The sequence below is a fragment of the Microcaecilia unicolor genome, chromosome 10, assembly GCF_901765095.1.
Source record: "Microcaecilia unicolor chromosome 10, aMicUni1.1, whole genome shotgun sequence".
NCBI lineage: Eukaryota > Metazoa > Chordata > Amphibia > Gymnophiona > Siphonopidae > Microcaecilia > Microcaecilia unicolor.
Window position 1 is genome coordinate 219,640,949 of NC_044040.1, and position 19,338 is coordinate 219,660,286.

General features: G+C 41.9%; 1 protein-coding gene across 1 annotated transcript; it reads right to left on the reverse strand.

Annotated features, from left to right (window-relative positions):
- Nucleotides 1-17,324: 17,324 nt before the first annotated feature.
- On the reverse strand, nt 17,325-18,610 carry CAMK2N2 (calcium/calmodulin dependent protein kinase II inhibitor 2). The gene is made up of 2 exons (XM_030217141.1): nt 18,442-18,610; nt 17,325-17,395 (listed from the first exon to the last, which is right to left on the reverse strand). Exons 1-2 carry the CDS (start codon nt 18,608-18,610, stop codon nt 17,325-17,327), a joined length of 240 nt encoding a protein of 79 aa, XP_030073001.1.
- Between the last annotated feature and the right edge of the window lie 728 nt (nt 18,611-19,338).

The window sequence follows — 19,338 nt, forward strand, 5'->3', positions numbered from 1 at the left end:
AATCATAATCAGTCTGTCATTTGGAGGGGCTGGTTATTGAGACACCCTAGCTAGCACGTGTTGTATTCGTGCAGAAATTTTTTCTTCTTCTGGTAAAGCACCACTAAAACACACATCATGTTATGAGAATCAGAGTTTCTATCTATCTATCTATCTACTTATTTACTTGTTTATAATGGCAGTTCTATCCCACATTAAACATGAATTAGGTTGAAACCTGGGAGCATTTAAAATCTCTCTCTTTTTTTTTCCTTTTGCCCAGATCAAAAGAGAAAGATGGTTTGTGGGAACTTAACCCCTTTTGTTTTGTGGAATGTAGTGGTATATTATAAAAATGCACTTAATATTGTTTATTACTACTGTTTAAAAGAGAGAGATTCAATAATGAGGGCAGAGCTACCTTCATGCAGAAGTCCAGACTCCAGAGTCAGTCTAAATGTGCCAACATTTTCCAGTTCTATGATATATATTTATTACTTCTTCAAGTAATTTTTCAAAAGCATTTTCTCAGTTATTACCCAAATTCAAACACAATTATAACGCTAATTAATAAGTTTTGGATGTTACTGAGTTCTATTATTCCGTCTCACTGTATTTCCAGTTTGGCACAGTATAAGTCATCTCAAGGACACAATATAAGAAAACCAATGGACTGCATTAGGGACTTAATGCCCATTTAGTTATGTTTAAGCAAATGAGAAATCCACATGAAAAAATATTTATTTTTATTATTTTGACTTATGAAAACCATTTGTCCCTGAAACATGCTCAAAACAGAATAAGCTATTTGTACAAAAGAGATGAGGTGAAGATGTGATTCCATGTGCCCCAACGAAAGGAGAGTTTAATTTTACTTCCAATCTTTATAACACCAGGCTTCCCAAGGCAGATTTCAACAACAGTTAAGATGAACCCATCAGTACACAAGATATCCTCACTAAAATTTAGCCATGTATTACTGTATTATATAGAACAGTAGAAAAATGAGCACAAAACATAGCCGTTATTACTGCTGTTTCCACCAACTACAATATTTTTTGAAGCTGTTTTAGTGATATTCAGTTTTGATTTCATGATATTTATATCTACATATGGGACACTTTCACAAAATGTAAGAAGCTGTCTAAGTAAATGTTTTGTCCTCCACCTTTTAAGGCACTGCCTATCCAATTGGAACAGCTTTTGGCTTTTTGTAGATGGACCACACATAGGCAGTCCATTATTTCTAGTCTTTTACTGTTGCTTTCAATAGAATTTGCTATTGTTTTGAGTGTACTTGTGATTCCGCCTATTGCCAGCAAGCTACAACTACTGGCTTCAACCCATATAATGGGCTAGATAGCCTCGTACCGTCTCCTGTTCTCAATCTATCCTCCTTGGTTCTTCCAGTGTGAGCTCTCTGGGGCAGGGGCTGGGGTATCTGAGTATTGAACACCCCTGTTTTTAAAAATGTGAGCATAGCGATATCTTAATATGGAAATCTACAGCTCTTGATCACCCTCTTTCTGATGAAGGCAAAGCTTTATTTGACTTTCTTACTTTCCATTGTGTAAAAACACATAATCAGTCATTGGAAGGATAATTCACATCTATCTTTATACAAGTGGTGGAACTGGATTCTCGTGTACAGGAAATAAGAAACAGTTCTGGAAAATAACTCTCCCCTACACAGTCCATGTATCACAAATAGAAGAAATTAGATACCTATCTGTCCAATATTGTTTAGTATTAATCCATTGTCAATTTATATACTCCTGAATATCGACCCTATTAATATTTTCTCTATCAACCATTGTATATTGTATTTATTGTATTTTTTCTGTTCATTGTTTATTCATTGTTGTTTTTGTTACTTATTTTTGTACTTTTGAAAAACAAATGTGACCATAACAATCAGAGACAGAGTTTACAGAACCGTAGAGCAATTCATCTGTATCAAAGTTAAAGTTTCTTAACATTTATAATAACAAATATAAACAGTATTATAAAAAAATGTTTTTGCAAACAATTGTAACCCGCATCTCAACGACCAGCTCAGTTCTCCCTCCGATACCGACCTGGGCAACAAAACCAAAATCCATTTTTTCTTTTCCTGTTCTCACCACCCACTCTCCACACCTCATCCAGTCCTGATTCGAGCTTAGGTGCAGGCCAGGGCCAGATAAAGATCCGGAAGGCTGTAGGATGTTAAGCTGAGTTTTAGTCTGAGTATCCTTTAACAGTCTGAGAGTAACCTCTTCTCACGCTTAAGAAATACTCATCATACCAAGGAGTTAACTTTTATGCAAAACTTTACTGAGCTCAGCAACGGGCAGTTAGTCCAAACTCAATTTGGTTTAAGAGGTTTTCTTTCCAGCCAAGACTCTTTGGTATAACCTTAGAGTTTCTAAGGTTTCTTATAGTAAGACCCAAAGTATGTACAAATATACAACTCCTCCAGTCCATCACCCATCTCTTTGGGTTGTATAATCCAAGGCTGTGCTGATAGCATTGGTAGTCACCAGCAAACACTTCCAAGATCAGACCCCCTTGTCTGTCATCTCTTCCAGAGCTGCAGCTCAATGGGCTGCTCCCTCTGGCCTTGAACAGGGTCTTCCTTGTTCCTGCTCTCTAGCTGGGCTCCCCTTGCCCACCTAGAACACTCCTCTCCAACAGATACTGCCTTTGGCTGACAACAACTTCTCACCTCAATTCAGCCTTAGGTTATGTGGCTTTTCCAGGATACCCCCTCTCCTCCTAGAGTCCTGGCAGGGGTGACAGCAACCAAAGACCATGTGCTTAAACAGGAACTTTTATTACCTTCAAACTCCACCTCTACTGTCTGTCATTTACCAGATCCATTTCCCTCTGCAACTTATTCTATACACACAACTAAGCAGGGCTGCCGAGAGAAATAGCTGGGGCAAAACTGGACCGCTGCAAGCTGCCCCTCCACTTGTGCTGACCTCCCCAACTCACACCACCGTGCCGCCCCCTTACCCTTCTGTGTTTGCCTCCATGGGGGGGCCGGTGCCAGTAAGCCGCTTCCTGCTCTCATGGTCTGTTATCTCCTGCTCCTGTCTGGAGTCTGGACTCGGATGATTGCATTAACGCAATATTGTGCAAGTGCAATCATCTGAGTCCTGGGCAGCACGGAGGAGCAGGGGAGGACAAACTGGGAGCAGGCAGCAAAAAGAAGCTTGCCGGGCTCAGGGAATTTTTCACCCCCCGCCCCCCCCCCTCCTGGCAGTCCTGCAACTGTCCACCCACAACTCAGATGACGTCCCACAACTCCAGACCCCTCCCCAAGGCCGCTGAGAGAATAGGCTGGGCCCAGGGCAAGGCCTCTCCACCGCTGCCATCTCCCGTCGCTCCCCCTGCTGCTGCAGTCCAGCTGCAAACTATGCCAACAGATTTCACAAGACCCCACAGTCATTCACAAGGGAAAAATATTCAACATAAAGGACTATTTTACATGCTCATCTTCCAATGTGGTATATATCATTCAGTGTAAAAAAATGTAACAAAGGATGCTATATTGGAGAAACAGGCCAGATATTAAGACAAGATTCAATCTGCACAGACATCACATGAAAATAGCCGGTGCCAGTCAAGCCCCCATCCCTGTGGGCCAACACTTTACAAGACCAGAACACTGCACCAGTGATTTCACAGTAAGAATACTGAAAGGTAATTTTAAAACAATACAGGAACGTAAGACCTTTGAAATAAGAATGATTGAATATTTTGACACCCAACAAACAGGACTTAATAAGGATTTGGGTTTTCTAACCCATTATAAACCATAAAGCTGTATTTCTCTGTTTATTTCTCTATTACCCTCCTCTCACCTAACAACACCCATCCTGTTAGAATATCAATGAAATGCTTTGATGTCCCCATGCATACCCCCACCCTCCCACTCTGTCAGACTGTCAAAGTAATGCTTTGATGTTTCTCTTATATATACTATCTGCTACCACATTTGCTTATTTCCGATCTGAGGAAGAAGGGCAACCTTCGAAAGCTAATCAAGAAATGTATTAAATTATGTCCAATAAAAAAAGTATCATCTTATTTTCTTTTCCATGTTTTATTTTGTTTGATTTCTATTGATAACCTTCATTTCTTTGAAGGCATCAGTAAACATTTCAATAAAGGTGAGCAAGTTGATATAATGTATCTAGATTTTCAGAAAGCTTTGACAAAGTCCCTCATGAGAAACTCCTGAGAAAATTAAAAAGCCATGGGATAGGAGATAATGTTTTGTTGTAGATTAGGAACTGGTTAATGAATACAAAACAGAGAGTAGGGTTAAATGGTCATTTTTCTCAGTGGAAGAGGGTGAATAGTGGAGTGCCATAGGGATCTGTACTGAGACCAGTGCTATTTAATTTTAATATATTTATAAATGATTTGGAAATTGGAACGACAAGTGAGGTGATTACATATGCAGATGAAACAAAACTATTCAAAGTTGTCAAAACACATGCAGGCTGTGAAAAATTGCAGGAAGAACTTAGGAAGACTAGTTATCCAAATGGCAGATGAAATTTCAGGTGGACAAATGTAAAGTGATGCACATTGGGAAGAATAATCTGAAACATAGTTACCTGATGCTAGGGTCCACCTTTGTAGTCAACACCCAAGAAAAGATCTAGGTGTTATTATAGACAATATGCTAAAATCTTCTGCCTAGTGTGCAGCAGTGACCAGAAAAACAAATAAGATGCTAGGAATTATTAGGAAATGGATGGAAAATAAGATGAAGAATATTATAATGCCTCTGTATTGCTCCATGGTGCAACCTCTTCTTGAGTATTGCATTCAATTCTTCGAAATTAGAAAATCTTCAAAGAAGGGCAATGAAAATGATAAAGGGGGTGGGACTCCTTTCTTATGAGGAAAGGGTAAAGAGGTTAGGGCTCTTCAGCTTGGAAAAGAGATGGCTGAGGGGAGATATTATTGAGGTCTACAAAATCCTGAGTGGTGTAGAATGGGTAAAGTGAATAGACTTTTTACTCTTTCAAAAAGTACAAAGACTAATAGACACTCAATAAAGTTACATGGTAATACTTTTAAAATGAATAGGAGGAAATATTTTTTCCCTAAATGAATAGTTAAGTTCTAGAACTTGTTGCCAGAGGATGTGGTAACAATGGTTAGCATATCTGGGTTTAAAAAAGGTTTGGACAAGTTCCCGGAGGAAAAGTCCGTAGTCTGCTATTGAGATGGGCGTGGGGGAAGCCACTGCTTGCCCTGGGATCAGCAGCATGGAATGTTGCTAGTATTTGGGATTCTGCCATTTACTTGTCCTGGATTGACCACTGTTGGAAACAGGATACTGGGCTAGATGGACTATTGATCTGACGCATATGGCACACCCCTTCTAGCAGACACCCTTGGCTGTGCACCTGAGGCCGTGTATCCCAGAATGCTCTGATTTTTTAAATGATCCAGGCATCAACAGATGTCACTTCTGGTCCTCTAATCATCCACAGCACAGTTCCTCAGTGAAGCAAGTCTTTTCCTAGGTACCTTGGGGTTTCAATGAGCATCTACACTACTCTTCACTACTTGAAATGCAGAGGACTCAGATTTTCAAATGCTCCGGCATTGATGGGTGATATCTCCAGTCCTCCAATCATTCATGGCACAGCTCCCTGGTAGAGCAGATCTTCCAGGTACCTCAGTGCTTCAACTGGGCTAGTATATTGCTCTCCACATTTGTTTTCTGTTTTGATAGTTGGTGCTGTACACTTAGTCTATCCATTGGGGATCATGGACCTTAGATTGACTGCCAGATGCTGCTGTTTGATGGCTGAGACTGTTGACTGTGTCCTTCAGGGATTGTGAGGACAGCCTCTTGACCTGGGGTGTGAAAATCCGTTCTGAGAAACAATTGCAGGTCCCTCCACACAACAGTGAACAGCACTGCCCTGAGCCACCACTTGGCCACACATCAAATGTGGTTATGAGACTGATTTGGAGGAGTGGCCTACTGGTTAGAGCACTGGTTTTGCAATCCAGAGGTGGCCGGCTCAACTCCCACTGCTGCTTCTTATGATTTTGGGCAAGCCACTTAACCCTCCATTGCCTCAGGTACAAACTTAGATTGTGAGCCCTCCTGGGACAGAGAAATACCCAGTGTAACTCACCTCGAGCTACTACTGAAAAGGTGTGAGTTAAATCCAAATAAATAATTTTGAACTTTTCTCGGTGCTCTGTGACTTACTTTTTGCTGTAAGCTCAATTCAGTTTTTTGAATTTTAAAACTATGAAACATGACATCATCTGATACCTTAATTAGAAATGCTTTTCTGTCTTTGCTGTTTGAAATTTATTCTCCTGATGCTGTTCTCAGTCCCTGTCCCTGTGGTCCGGCTGTACAGCTCTTGCAGGAGTGAAAGATTCTATGGAAACGGGGGTGGGGGGGGGGGTGGGGGGTGGGAGGGGTTTCTATGGAAACAAAATGCAGGAGCTGAAGAGAAGGAGGATAGGTTTCCATGGAAATAGGAGGGAGAGAGGTTTCTATGGAAACAGGGGGAAGACTTTGAAGAGAGGTTCCTGTACAACCAAGGGGAAGGAGGTACTGGGGAGAAAGGGTGTCTATGAAAATTTCAGGGGTAGGGTGTTGGGGAACAGGAAGTGCTTCAGGTGGAAAGAGGACCGTGGAATCAGGGGAAGGAGTCATAAGAGAGGGAAAAATCCAGAGAAGTGGTTTCCATGGAAACTGTATGTGTGTGTTGTGTTTGAAATAGGGAAAGTGATTTCCAAGCAAACACTTAGGGGAGTTCATGGAGAGGAAAGAGTTAGAAGATGGGCTTCTATGGAAAGTGACCATGAGGGGCATTTTTGAAAGAAATGTCTAAGTCAGAATTTGGACGTTTTACAAAGATGTCCACATTCCGAAGCAGGAAGGAGGTCATTTTCGAAAAAGATGGACGCCCATCTTTTGTGTTCAAAAATACCATGGACGTTGTTCGATTTGGACATCTTTGATTTTCGACCATTTAAAAAAAAAAAAAAGACGTCAAGTCTAAAACGTCGAAAGGCAAGCCATTGGGATGTGAGAGGAGCCAACATTTTTAGTAGACTGGTCCCCCTGACATGCCAGGACAGCAGTCGGGCACCCTAGGGGGCACTGCAGTGGACTTCAAAAATGCTCTGAGGTACATATGTCCCTTACCTTGTGTGCTGAGCCCCCAAAAACCTCCCAGATGAAATTTAATGTGGACAAATGCAAGGTGATGCACATTGGTAAGAATAACCCGAATCTTAGTTAGCTGATGCTAGGGTCCACCTTGGGGGGTCAGCAACCAAGAAAAAGATCTAGGTGTTGTGTATATAATATGCTGAAATCTTCTGCTCAATGTGCAGTGGCAGCCAAAAAAGCAAACAGGATTCTAGGAATTATTAGGAAAGGGACAGTGAATAAGATGAAAAATATTATAATGCCTCTGTATCGGTCCATGATGCAACCTCGCCTTGAGTATTGCGTTCAGTTCTCTTCACCGTATCTCAAAAAAGATATAGCAGAATTAGAAAAGGTTCAAAGAAGAGTGACCAAAATGATAAAGGGGATTGCACTCCTCTCATTTGAGAAAAGACTAAAGAGGTTAGGGCTCTTCTGCTTGGAAAAGAGACTGACGAGTAGTGTAGAATGAGTAAAAGTCAATCAATTTTTTTCTCATTCCAAAAGTACAAAGACTAGGGCACACTCAAGGAAGTTACATGGAAATACTTTTAAAACAAATAGGGAGTAATATTTTTTCACTCCACAAATGTTTAAGTTCTGGAACTCTTTGCCGGTGAATATAGTAACAGCAGTTAGTGTATTTGGGTTTAAAAAAGGTTTGGACAAGTTCCTGGAGGAAAAGTCCAAATTGATATGGATATGGGAGAAGCCACTGCTTGCCCTGGGATTGATAGCATGGAAAGTTGCCATGATTTGGGTTTCTGCCAGGTACTTGTGACCTGGATTGGCCACTGTTGGAAACAGGATACTGGGCTAGATGGACCATTGGTCTGACCCGGTATGGCTACTGTTATGTTCTTATGTGGAACAATTAGTATTAGTTAAATTGTTGTTACGTATTGCTAAGGTCTGTGTAGCCCAAAGATGGTGCCAATTTTCTTTGCCCTTTAAAAACATGTGGTTAGAGAAATTCTGGCAGGTTGCTAGTATGAGCAAACTCACTTGGCTTATGAGACATAAATCCTGGAGGTATTATCAGATCTGGAACCCCTTATTACACTTTTTCCTTTAATTAAATATTTCTACTTATTGCATGATTTTCTTATTAAACTAATTATGTTAATTTAATTTGTGTCCAAAACACAATTATCCCTTGGTTTATTCCTATGCTTTTGGTATACTGTGAAATATCCCCTAAACAAGACTGTGTATTTTCTCTTTTCACTTCTTGTGTGGCTCTACTTCTTTCTTTCTTTCTTTCTTTCTTTCTTGTTATGGCTATCATTCTACTGTTTTGCTCTTTGCTTAATATTGTTATCTGCCTTACATGATTACTAGTTTCTAGTTAATGTTATTGTGGTTTTCTGTTTTTGTTATGAAATACTCTTTTTTGTGGTGATACTGTTCCCTTTTTTTTTTCTTTAGTGTACATAGAGGGGCATAATTGAATGAAAACGTCTATCTCCATGGGCGTTTATCTCCGAGAACGGGTCCGTGAAGGGGCGGACCGAACTGTATTTTCGAAAAAAATAGACGTCCATGTTTTATTCGACAATTTGTGAGCTGGGCGTTTTTGTTTTTCAGTGATAATGGAAAATGAAAGCGCCCAGCTCAAAAACGAATAAATCCAAGGCATTTGTTCGTGGGAGGGGCCGGGATTCGTAGTGCACTGGTCCCCCTCACATGCCAGGACACCAACCGGGCACCCTAGGGGGCACTTTTACAAAACAAAAAAAAGGTAAAAGAGCTCCCAGGTGCATAGCACCCTTCCCTTGTGTGTTGAGCCCCTCAAACCCACTGCCCACAAGTCTACACCATTACTATAGCCCTAAGGGGTGAAGGGGAGCACCTACATGTGGGTACAGTGGGTTTTGGGGGGGTTGGACGACTAAGCATTAAGCAGCACAACTGTAACAGGTAGGGGGGATGGGCCTGGGTCCACCTGCCTGAAGTCCACTGCACCCCCTAACAACTGCTCCAGGGACCTGCATACTGCTGCCAGGGAGGTGGGTATGACATTTGAGGGTGAAAATAAAAAGTTGTGAAACATCATTTTTTGTGGTGGGAGGGGGTTAGTGACCACTGGGGGAGTCAGGGGAGGTCATCCCCGATTCCCTCTGGTGGTAATCTGGTCATTTAGGGCACTTTTTGGGGCCTTATTCGTGAAAAAACAGGGTCCAGGAAAAGTGCCCTAAATTCTAGCTACAAACGCATACTTTTTTTCCATTATCGGCGAAAGGTGCCCATCTCTGTTCGGGTGATAACCACGCCCCAGTCCCGCCTTCACCACACCTCCGACACGCCCCCGTCAACTTTGTACGCTTCCGCGATGGAGTGCAGTTGAAAACGTCCAAGTTCGGCTTTCGATTATACCACGTTATTCGTTTTTGGGAGATAAACGCCTATCTCCCGATTTAGGTCGCAATATAGGCATTTTTGTCTTTCGATTCTAAGCTGGATAGGGGCTCATTTTCAAAAGCAAAAAATGTCCAAAAGGTGACGCAAAGTCATTGGTCCACTTCCCACTTTCCCTTATCTGTTGATTTCACGTGGGAGTTAGTGTTCATCCACCTTGGTGGATCACCTCCTCCTTGTTTTTCTCCAAAATGTCCAAATTGCTATTTTTGAAATCCATTTTAAAGACGTTCTTCTACGCAGTTCTTCTGCAGTGTGTTCAAATCACAATGGGGGTGTGTTGGGGGCAAGATTTGGATGTTTTTCTGCCATAATGGAACAAAGCCAAAACGTCCAGGGCTAAAACTTTATATGAAGTCCACTGCAGTGCCCCTTAGGGTGCCTTGCTGCTCGGTTGGGATGTTTGTGTGGCCAGTCTACTAAGAATGCTGCCCCCCCCCCAATATGTCCCAATGGCTTGTTTTCGTGCATTTTTTCCATGGGCATTTTTTTTTCTTCCCTAAAATGGTCCAAAAGAAAAACACACTGAACACAAAATGTCTAGGAAATAGCTATTTTTGAAACAAAAAGATAGACGTTTTCTGGTTCAAAAATTGCTATGTTCGCCACTTGATTTTTGGACATTTTTAGCAAAACGTCCAAAATCGGATTTAGATGTCATATCAAAAATGCCCCTCATTATGAATTAAACACTTATGGTTATTTCATTATACTGTAATTTATGTTATTGTAATGTGACATAAAGGAAAATAATAACATTATTCACTAAAAATAACATTTCCTTTTAGAATTTTGACCATAAAGTCATCTTACTATATCTCTGTTATTTGAATTCCAGTGCAGTTAAATGTCTCATGGCAATCCTATTATTAGGTTTCAGTTTGCTGTTTTCAAGTTTACCTCATTTATTGTATATATATTTATTCTTGGTTATTTTACTATTGCTATGCTGTTAACAAAATTGTAAGTTTTATGTTAAACTGTACCTGCTGTACACCACCTTGGGTGAATTTCTTTGTAAAGGTTGTTAATGAATCCTAATAAATAAAATTAACGCAATGCTCTGATCTTGCAAAGTGCTCTTCCACAGAAGTGTCACCTTGTTTAATGTGGTGCCTTTATAAATTGATCATTTTATCCATAAAACTAAACTCAATGAAATAACACAAACATAAACACCACATACTCCCAACAACAGTCCAAGCTACCAAGAGTTTACAAATCTGCAGCTGGGGTAGGATATGGCTGAGGTTTCTGCGCTGGTGTAGGCTCAAGGTCCATGCTTCCTATTTGTTACGGTAGCAGCTGCAAGTTGGAAAACCGGGGTGATGATGTCCAGCTGTCAGCCTCGAGTAAGGCAAGGGTGGAAGTCTAATGGGGGGTATGCTGGACCAGGGGGAAGGTTGAAGAGCAATGGAAGGACAGAGTCAGAGTTGGGGCAGGGGAGGCTTAGCCTTCCCAATCTCCTTCTCAAGGGTGACTATGATTTCAGGCATCCACCACCCTTTTCGTGAAAAGGTATTTTCTAAGGTTACTCTTAAGTGTAGCTCCTTGCAACTTCATTTCATGTCCTCTAGAACTATAGTTTCTCTGTCTCTGAAAAAGATTTTTTGTATATTAATACATTTCATGTATTTAACCATCTATATCATATCCTTTCCGATGTTCCTTCTCTCCTCTATATATTCAGGTCTTCAAGTTTCTTTTCATAAATGCTTTTGGCACAAACCCCATATAATTTTTGTAGGCCAACAGCTTCAAGACTTTTACATCCTTACTGAGATATGGTGTCCAAAGCTGAACACAGTGCTCCAAGTGCATTTTCACCAATGACTTGTACAGGGCATCAGCACCTCCTTTCTTCTGCTGGATTTGCCTCTCTGTTTGCAGCCTAGCATCCTTCTGGCTCCACCTTGTCACATTGTTTTGTTGCCTTAAGAATCTCAGACATTATCACTCTAAGGTCCCTCTCCTGGTCTGTGCTTCTCAGTCTCTCGCCCACTAGTTCATACGGGTCTTTTGGATTTCTACACCCCAAGTGTACTTCTTTGCATTAAATTGTAACTGACAAACAGTAAACCCTTCTTCTAATTTTTGTAGATTACTTCTCATATTTACTGCTTCCTCCAGGTTATCCACTCTTACAAATCTTCATGTCAGACTAGGATTTAGGGATTAAGGCTAGAAAAGTAGGAAAGGAGGGAAAGATCTTGGTAGATAGGCAGTGCCCTTTTCAGTAGAAAGCAATTTCAGAAATTCCAAGTCTAAACTGGAAGAAGGACCTTCTACATGTATGTTATAATTTCCCATTAGTGACAGTGACTTGGTAAAGCAAAGTCTATGATTAAAGAGCTGAGGCCATGCAAAGAAACTGCAGGTAGAGGCAAACCATGGTAAGCTAAGAAACAAGTAATTAGGATAAGTGGAGGAGCAAGAGAAATTTCTCGAGCCTTGCAAGTGGTATGAGTAAAGAGTGCACACCTCCCACACATCTAGCAAGACGATTGCAAGAATGAAATATATAGGTGCAGTGACAAGATTTAGAGAAGTACAAGGAGTCTCCCTCTCTCAGCCAGGTCTCTGTGACCTCCACACCTATAGGCTGAAACTGTTCAAAAATATCTAAAAGTGAACAGCTTTTAGATTTCAGAGAGTGTATGTTAATTAAACCTACTTGAAAATGGAAAGGAGTAGAGTCCAAAGAGGAACAAAGCCTGTGAGAGGCAACAAGTGGAATAGAAGGTCTTTGGTGGAACCGAGCAGGAGTACAATGCCCAAGAGACACGGGAATAGAGACAGGGGTCAATAGTATCAGAGACCAAATAAAAGCTAATAGCACATAAGACAAAGATAGCAAAAGACACACTTAGGCAACGTGCGAAGGAGCGTGAAGAGGTGTGTGCCAGTGGCAGCAGTGGGCTACAGAATGACTCTCAGTTTTATGCATCATCACCTTCAGTGATGTCAGGACAGGAGGCAAAGCTAACATCAGCATCAGCAACACAGTCAAGAGGCACCAGGTAATGAAAAAATAGCATCGGAAACGACATATACACAAAGCACAAAATAGACTATAGAGAAGGTTGACCCAAAGATGTGGAAGGAGAAACATCTTGCAGGGTTTTCTTTTTCTGCGTTTTAAAGAAACTAGTCCATTTGAAAGTGGCAAGCAGTTGGCTGCATTTTTAGCATTATATTTTGAAATTATGCTCTTACCAATTCATCAGTGAATTTTGGATCTTTACCTAGAGGAATTTTGAATGAGATCTTGAAGTCTTCTGTAGCTTTAAAGCTGATTCCACTACCACAGAATGATGTGGTCATTGCAACCTCTCATGACCCATAATTGGTTGCACTTTTTGTTTACCAGTCAATGTTCATGAGCAGCAGGTCAACCTTTTTTTTTTTAAGCACTAACCATCACCCAGCTAAATTAGATCCAGATATTCAATGTCAGGCCATGTCCAGACACCTGCATTGAGTATCTGGCTCTGACCAGACATATGCCGGCTGCCAGGTTTGTACAGATCCTGGCTGAGTATCTGCTGGGATCCGCATAAGGGAATCTGAAAGGAAGTCCCCCTCCCCTGATCAACAACAGCATCCCCTCCTGAAGCCCCCAAACTACAGTAGTGCTCCCTCCTGAAGCCCCTCTCCCCCACATTCTCTTTGGAATTATCAGTTCCATTTCATGGATAACAGTCAAAAAAGACACCTGGCAGATGCTAAAATCCTGCTGTCTTATTTCACCTCACCTACCCCCAGTTTCTATGTATGGCAGTCAAAATTAGGAGCAGAAATGTGGGCATGCGCCCAATCTCCATGCACAGTTGAATTGAAGAAGGAACCAATTAGCAGTGATAATTATCAATGCTAATTGGCAGTATTAGAATTTATGCAGGCATCTTGCTCTGTGTATTCTATAACGATCATCCATAAATTCTAGAGTGCAGAACTGAAAAGGGGGTGTCACCATGTGAAGGACAGAATTTACAGGCACAGGTGTATTCTGTAAAGAGACACCCATAAATTCTAGTGCTTGGATCTGAAAAGGGGGTGTGGCCATGGAAAGGGCAGTGGGCATTTCAAGAACTTGCACTTACAGAATATGGTCTGATCTGTGCCTGGTTTAGGTGCAGGGGTTTATGCTAGGTTTCAGCTGGTGTAAATCCTAATGCTTAAAAGTTAGGTACAGCTCCTAGTGCTATTCTATAAATGGCGCTCATTTTGAAGTGCTGTTTATAAAATGGTGCTTAGCTCTCTTTTTTTTTTTTTTTGCACCATATATAGAATTTATCCATTACTGTAGATTCCTACTTCCAGAGATGATTCTGGGTTTGCTTCATTTTTCGCACAATTGTTGTTAATTGGGGGTCAGCCTAATTCCCAGCAGCTTCAACTGCCTTTTTGTATTGTTAAACCTCTCTCAGATCTCGCCTGAACCTGTTTTTCTCAACTCCAGCTCTTTGGAGGCTGCAGCAAGTGTTGTATGTTTTTCTACAACTCTCTGTAAAAGGTATTTCAAACACTTCTTCTGGCTGGCAAAGGAAAAACTGGAGAGAGTGAGGGTGACGGAGGGAGAGAGAAACAGGGAGGCAGGGGGAGACAGATAAAGACCAGTCACTGAAAGAGGAAGAAAGGAGGAGACATTTCTCTTATGTCCTGTGGGGCTTAGCTGGAATAAGATTCATTCCAGAATAGTCCAGTTCCTTCGTATTTTCACAGCGGTCTAGCTTTTTTCTGCACCCCGGGGGGGGGGGGGGCACTCTTTCAGAGACGAAGAGAGTTAGTTATTATTCATTAGTAGCAGCTCCTTTCTCGGTATTAAAGCTGTTAAACATAGTCCAAGAACCTTTTCCTTTTTCTTTCCAACATCTCAAAGCTTCATGAAACCGTCCAGAATTAAAATGTTACTGAATCAGAGAAGGGAAGGGGTGGGAGAGGGTAGTTATTTGGTGTAAAATTGTTCTGTGCCCTTCTGGTTGACTGTATATTGATGAGTTGTCTTGTCATCTGTTGCTTTTGTGAACTGCTGGAAAGTGAATAAAAATGATTTAAACATAACATGTTTCTGAATTTATTTCAGTATTTACAGAGGGGCATAATTGAACAAAAACGTCTATCTCCATGGGCGTTTATCTCCGAGAACGAGTCCGTGAAGGGGCGGACCGAACCGTATTTTCGGAAAAAATAGACGTCCATGTTTTATTCGACAATTTGTGAGCTGGGCGTTTTTGTTTTTCAGTGATAATGGAAAATGAAAGCGCCCAGCTCAAAAACGAATAAATCCAAGGCATTTGTTCGTGGGAGGGGCCAGGAGTCGTAGTGCACTGGTCCCCCTCACATGCCAGGACACCCTAGGGGCACTTTTACACAAACAAAAAAAAAAGGTAAAACAGCTCCAGGTGCATAGCACCCTTCACTTGGGTGTTGAGCCCCCCAAATCCCCCTCAAAACCCACCGCCCACATGTCTACACCATTACTATAGCCCTAAGGGGTGAAGGGGGGCACCTACATGTGGGTACAGTGGGTTTGGGGGGGGCGGTTTGGAGGGCTCCCATTTACCAGCACAAGTGTAACAGGTGGGGGGGGGGGATGGGCCTGGGTCCACCTGCCTAAAGTCCACTGCACCCCCTAATAACTGCTCCAGTGACCTGCATATTGCTGCCAGGGAGGTGGGTATGACATTTGAGGGTGAACATAAAAAGTTGTGAAACGGCATATTTTGTGGTGGGAGGGGGTTTGTGACCACTGGGGGAGTCAGGGGGGGTAATCCCCGATTCCCTCCAGTGGTCATCTGGTCATTTAGGGCACTTTTTGGGGCCTTATTCGTGGAAAAACAGGGTCCAGGAAAAGTGCCCTAAATTCTCGCTAAAAACGCATATTTTTTTTTCCATTATCGGTGAAAGGCGCCCATCTCTGATCGCCCGATAACCACGCCCCAGTTCTGCCTTCACCACGCCTTTGACACGCCCCCATCAACTTTGTCCGCATCCGCGACGGTGTGCAGTTGAAAACGTCCAAATTCGGCTTTCGATTATACCGCTTTATTCATTTTTGTGAGATAAACGTCTATCTCCCGATTTGGGTCGCAATATAGGCGTTTTTCTTTTTCAATTATAAGCTGGTTGGTGACCTAGACGGACTACTCCAAACCTGATACAACACCTTAAATCTTAAAAATAAATGTGTGTGTTTGCATTTTCACCTCTATGCCTACTGCATTCCACATTCAATCATTCATCATCCTTATGAAGGTTCAGAGTTAAGGACTAAAAGACACTGTTTTATCGCACATATTTCTTTTATTCGTATATTTATTTATTCACCAAATACAGTGAAAATGGCGTTAAAATTTACAGTGGGTCATTCTTAGAATGTCATGGGTTTTTCTTTTTTTTTTTTTTTGCTTTATTGTATTCATAAAATGATGTAGTATTATTGAAAATATTAAGGTTTCCATGCAAATCAAACAAAAATAAGCCTTTGAAAAATAAAAGTACAAAATTAAAAACACAACTTTTAGCATCCCAAGAAAGAGGCATTAAATAACCGCAGGTCTTTGAACACATTCGTAAACAATGAATTAGTTAATGTCAGCATCATCCAGAAAGCAGAAACCACGCTATAATATTTCTTAAATGCTTTGCTCAGGTTAACCACGTTCCATGGCATTCCCCAACACGTTGAGGAAGTCCCAACCAGTCCTGATATGGAGCGTTGGCCAACATTCTCTCAGTCTTGTAATCGTGGAGACAAATATCAACTATCTCTGGTGCATTTGCAGACATTAAACAAAGATTTGGATATAAAAATACAAATATGTAGAATTCTATTAAAAAGGACGGTGCCACAGTTGGTACGAACAATGGCACCAAAAGTGGGCACCAGGACCGGAAGCTCATGCAAAAAAAGATGGTGCAGAAATGTTTGTTTGTTTTTTTGACAGCAATCCTGTCTTCAGTTCATCTCCTCCTTTCATTCCTCCTCTTCCCATTATCACGGCTGGCTTTGTTTTACTTTATTTTTGCTTCCGATCTGCTGGTAGATTGAGACCTGGTCAGGAAAAAGAGCAGGTTGGGTGAAAGAAAAAGCGAAAGGTTTCATAGGCGGGGAGGGGTGTCCGTGAATTGTGATAGGCTTGACATTAAAAAACGGGGATTCCTAACAACGAATGTTTCCATTAGATAGACATATATGTGTGACTAGATATAGAACTGTATAGACATACATCCACACCTGTGTGTTAGTAACCAGCTAGACACAGACATTGATGGAATAATAAAGTGCGTTGCTGAACAGCAGAGCTCCCCAAGGGGAACTCTTGAGACTCTGAGCTCACAGGTAAAATGTAACGAGCACCCGACAGAAGAGCTGGAGATTGCACCGGTACAGGCATGGTGCTGAAATGGACAGCGCCTGACGAAGCGTGGAGCAGGCAGGGGAAAGAGGGCGCGTTAAGAGTAAGCCAGCAGAGACGGCTCCTCTGGAGCGCGCAGTAGCGAGGTTGTGATGGAAAGTCTCTGCCTCAGCTGGACACTGGATGTTGAGCAGCAGCGGTAAAACCGTGAGTTGGCTTGGGTTTGGATTTTGGTGTGGAGATTTGCCAGCAGCAGCATCGTCTTCTCTTCGTTTCTCCTTGTCCACAATCCACAAACATGCACAGCCAAAAGTGCTTAAAAATCGGTGAACCAGTGTGCAGATGTAGGATCCAGGTTTCTCTTTTCCACATTACACCCCAGTAGGCGACTTGTCTGTCATTCCCTTTAGCACGTCATCTATTCTATCATCTTCGATCACAACTAGAATAAAGGGAAAAAAAAAGACACAACGTTTATTTTTGAAAATTAAATCAAACCTCACAATGGTTTGTATAAATTGGACACTATGAGCAATAGTTTAATCATTCTCGTTGTTTACATCAATCCAGCAGTATGATTTTATATTGTACCTAATAAATAGCAATTATACTACATGCTTGTTGTGCTCCATCCACTTCGTGATTAGATGTGTCATGTAAATAAATCCCAATGACATTAAATGTCTTCAGAACCTCATTCCAGCAAAACTGATATTCCTGTGTCATGGGGACACTGATCTCTGCAACTCCAGATTACAGAAGGCTTTTGCGGTGCCTCTGGGGTACTGAAGAACGAGTAAATCTGCAAAATATATTTAATGCAGGATGAAGTGCCCCGGAAAGGTTCCGGTGAAATACGGAGTCCCCAAGTGGCTATTCAGACAAAAGGTAAACAGCAAAACCCAAACCTTCAAAGGGATAGCGGAAAGTGGTCGCTTCCTCCCGGAGAGCGTTGCATTCCTACCCTTTCTGCGCCCAGTGACCCATAATAATGTCTCTAATTATAAACACAAATACCCCAGGGTATTACATTTATACTGGCAGGGAAATTAACTGGAGGATTGGCGGTGCGGAAACATCCGAACAGGTAAGACTGAAGAAATAATTACTCTTACCAACAACACAGGAAGTTGCGGTATGAGGGAGAACCCATTAATTAAAAGGTAGTAAATAATTATCTTGAAGGGAGACAGATAAGTGAGGAGTAAGGAGCTCCCAGACTCAGCTTTAATCCCATAGACTGGATGCGTTGATTGATTGAAGGACTGACAGAAACTGGGAGTCCTTTCCTTTATAAACAATCTGCATTCCCCTTCCCTGGACTGTAGGGAAATCACAAAAAGCAGACTTAGGCTTCAGCTTCCTTTCTACAGAGATACCGTTACCAGAATGAAGTTCTGAACTGAAGGAAACATCTAGAAAGCCGTCATGTGTGAGTCCTCAGTTTGGCTTCCCTTTTTTTGAGGTTCTGTTCCTACACTTTCTTACCTCTCTTGGCTCTCCCGATCTGCCCCAGCTTGGGTGGTCGCTTCTGCTGGCTGCCTGCAAAGAAGGCACTAGTGTCCTGGAGACGGCAGCTGAAGGAGATCTGACCGACTTCGGGGTCATCTCCGTAATGAGCCATTTTCTCCTCACTGTAGGGCAGAATCTCAGACATTATCAGGCTGAAAATGGAAGAAAGAAAAAAAACTGGTGGAAGCGTCAACAAATGTCTTCCTTTGGATAGGAAGGGAAGAAAAGGACTGAGGTGGATTTGGCGGGCTCCTGGTTTCCCTCTCTTCCTCTCCTGTCTTTGTCCTGAACTGGATTAGCTAAGAAGGATTACTAAAGCATGGAGCAGCGGAAAACTCGAGCTTCTTCTGCTCCTTGCAGTCACTGGTAGCCTTTAGAGAAATCTGAAGAGAGGGCTGGGAGAATCCTACATCACAAGGAACCCCAGGCGGAAGAATGATGTCATTTCTCTGGAGCTCAGCTCCATCTCCCTCCTCCTTCGGGCTGGAAGAGGAGGCAAGTACAGCATAGCAATGAGACTGCAGCAAAACAAGGACAGGATGAATGAGCCATGGGGAGAGGGAGGAGAGGATCTCTCTTCTCTGTCTCTGGTTTTAATGCATCAATGTGATTTAAAACGAAACCCTCTTTGTAGAACATGTTTTGATGAAACCTCTGCTGGAAAATTAGATTTTTCACATCAATTGGAACAATTGTATTCTTGACTGTAAGATGCTGAGCCCAAAAGTAGGCTATGGGGACCAAAGAGTCCTGTAGCTTCCTGGTAATTCACCATTTAGGTATGACAATTTGGCATTCACCTTCAGATTTAGGTGGCAAGTCTGTGCATACCAGTATTTTAGTCATTTACACTAGAATGGGAACATCTACATG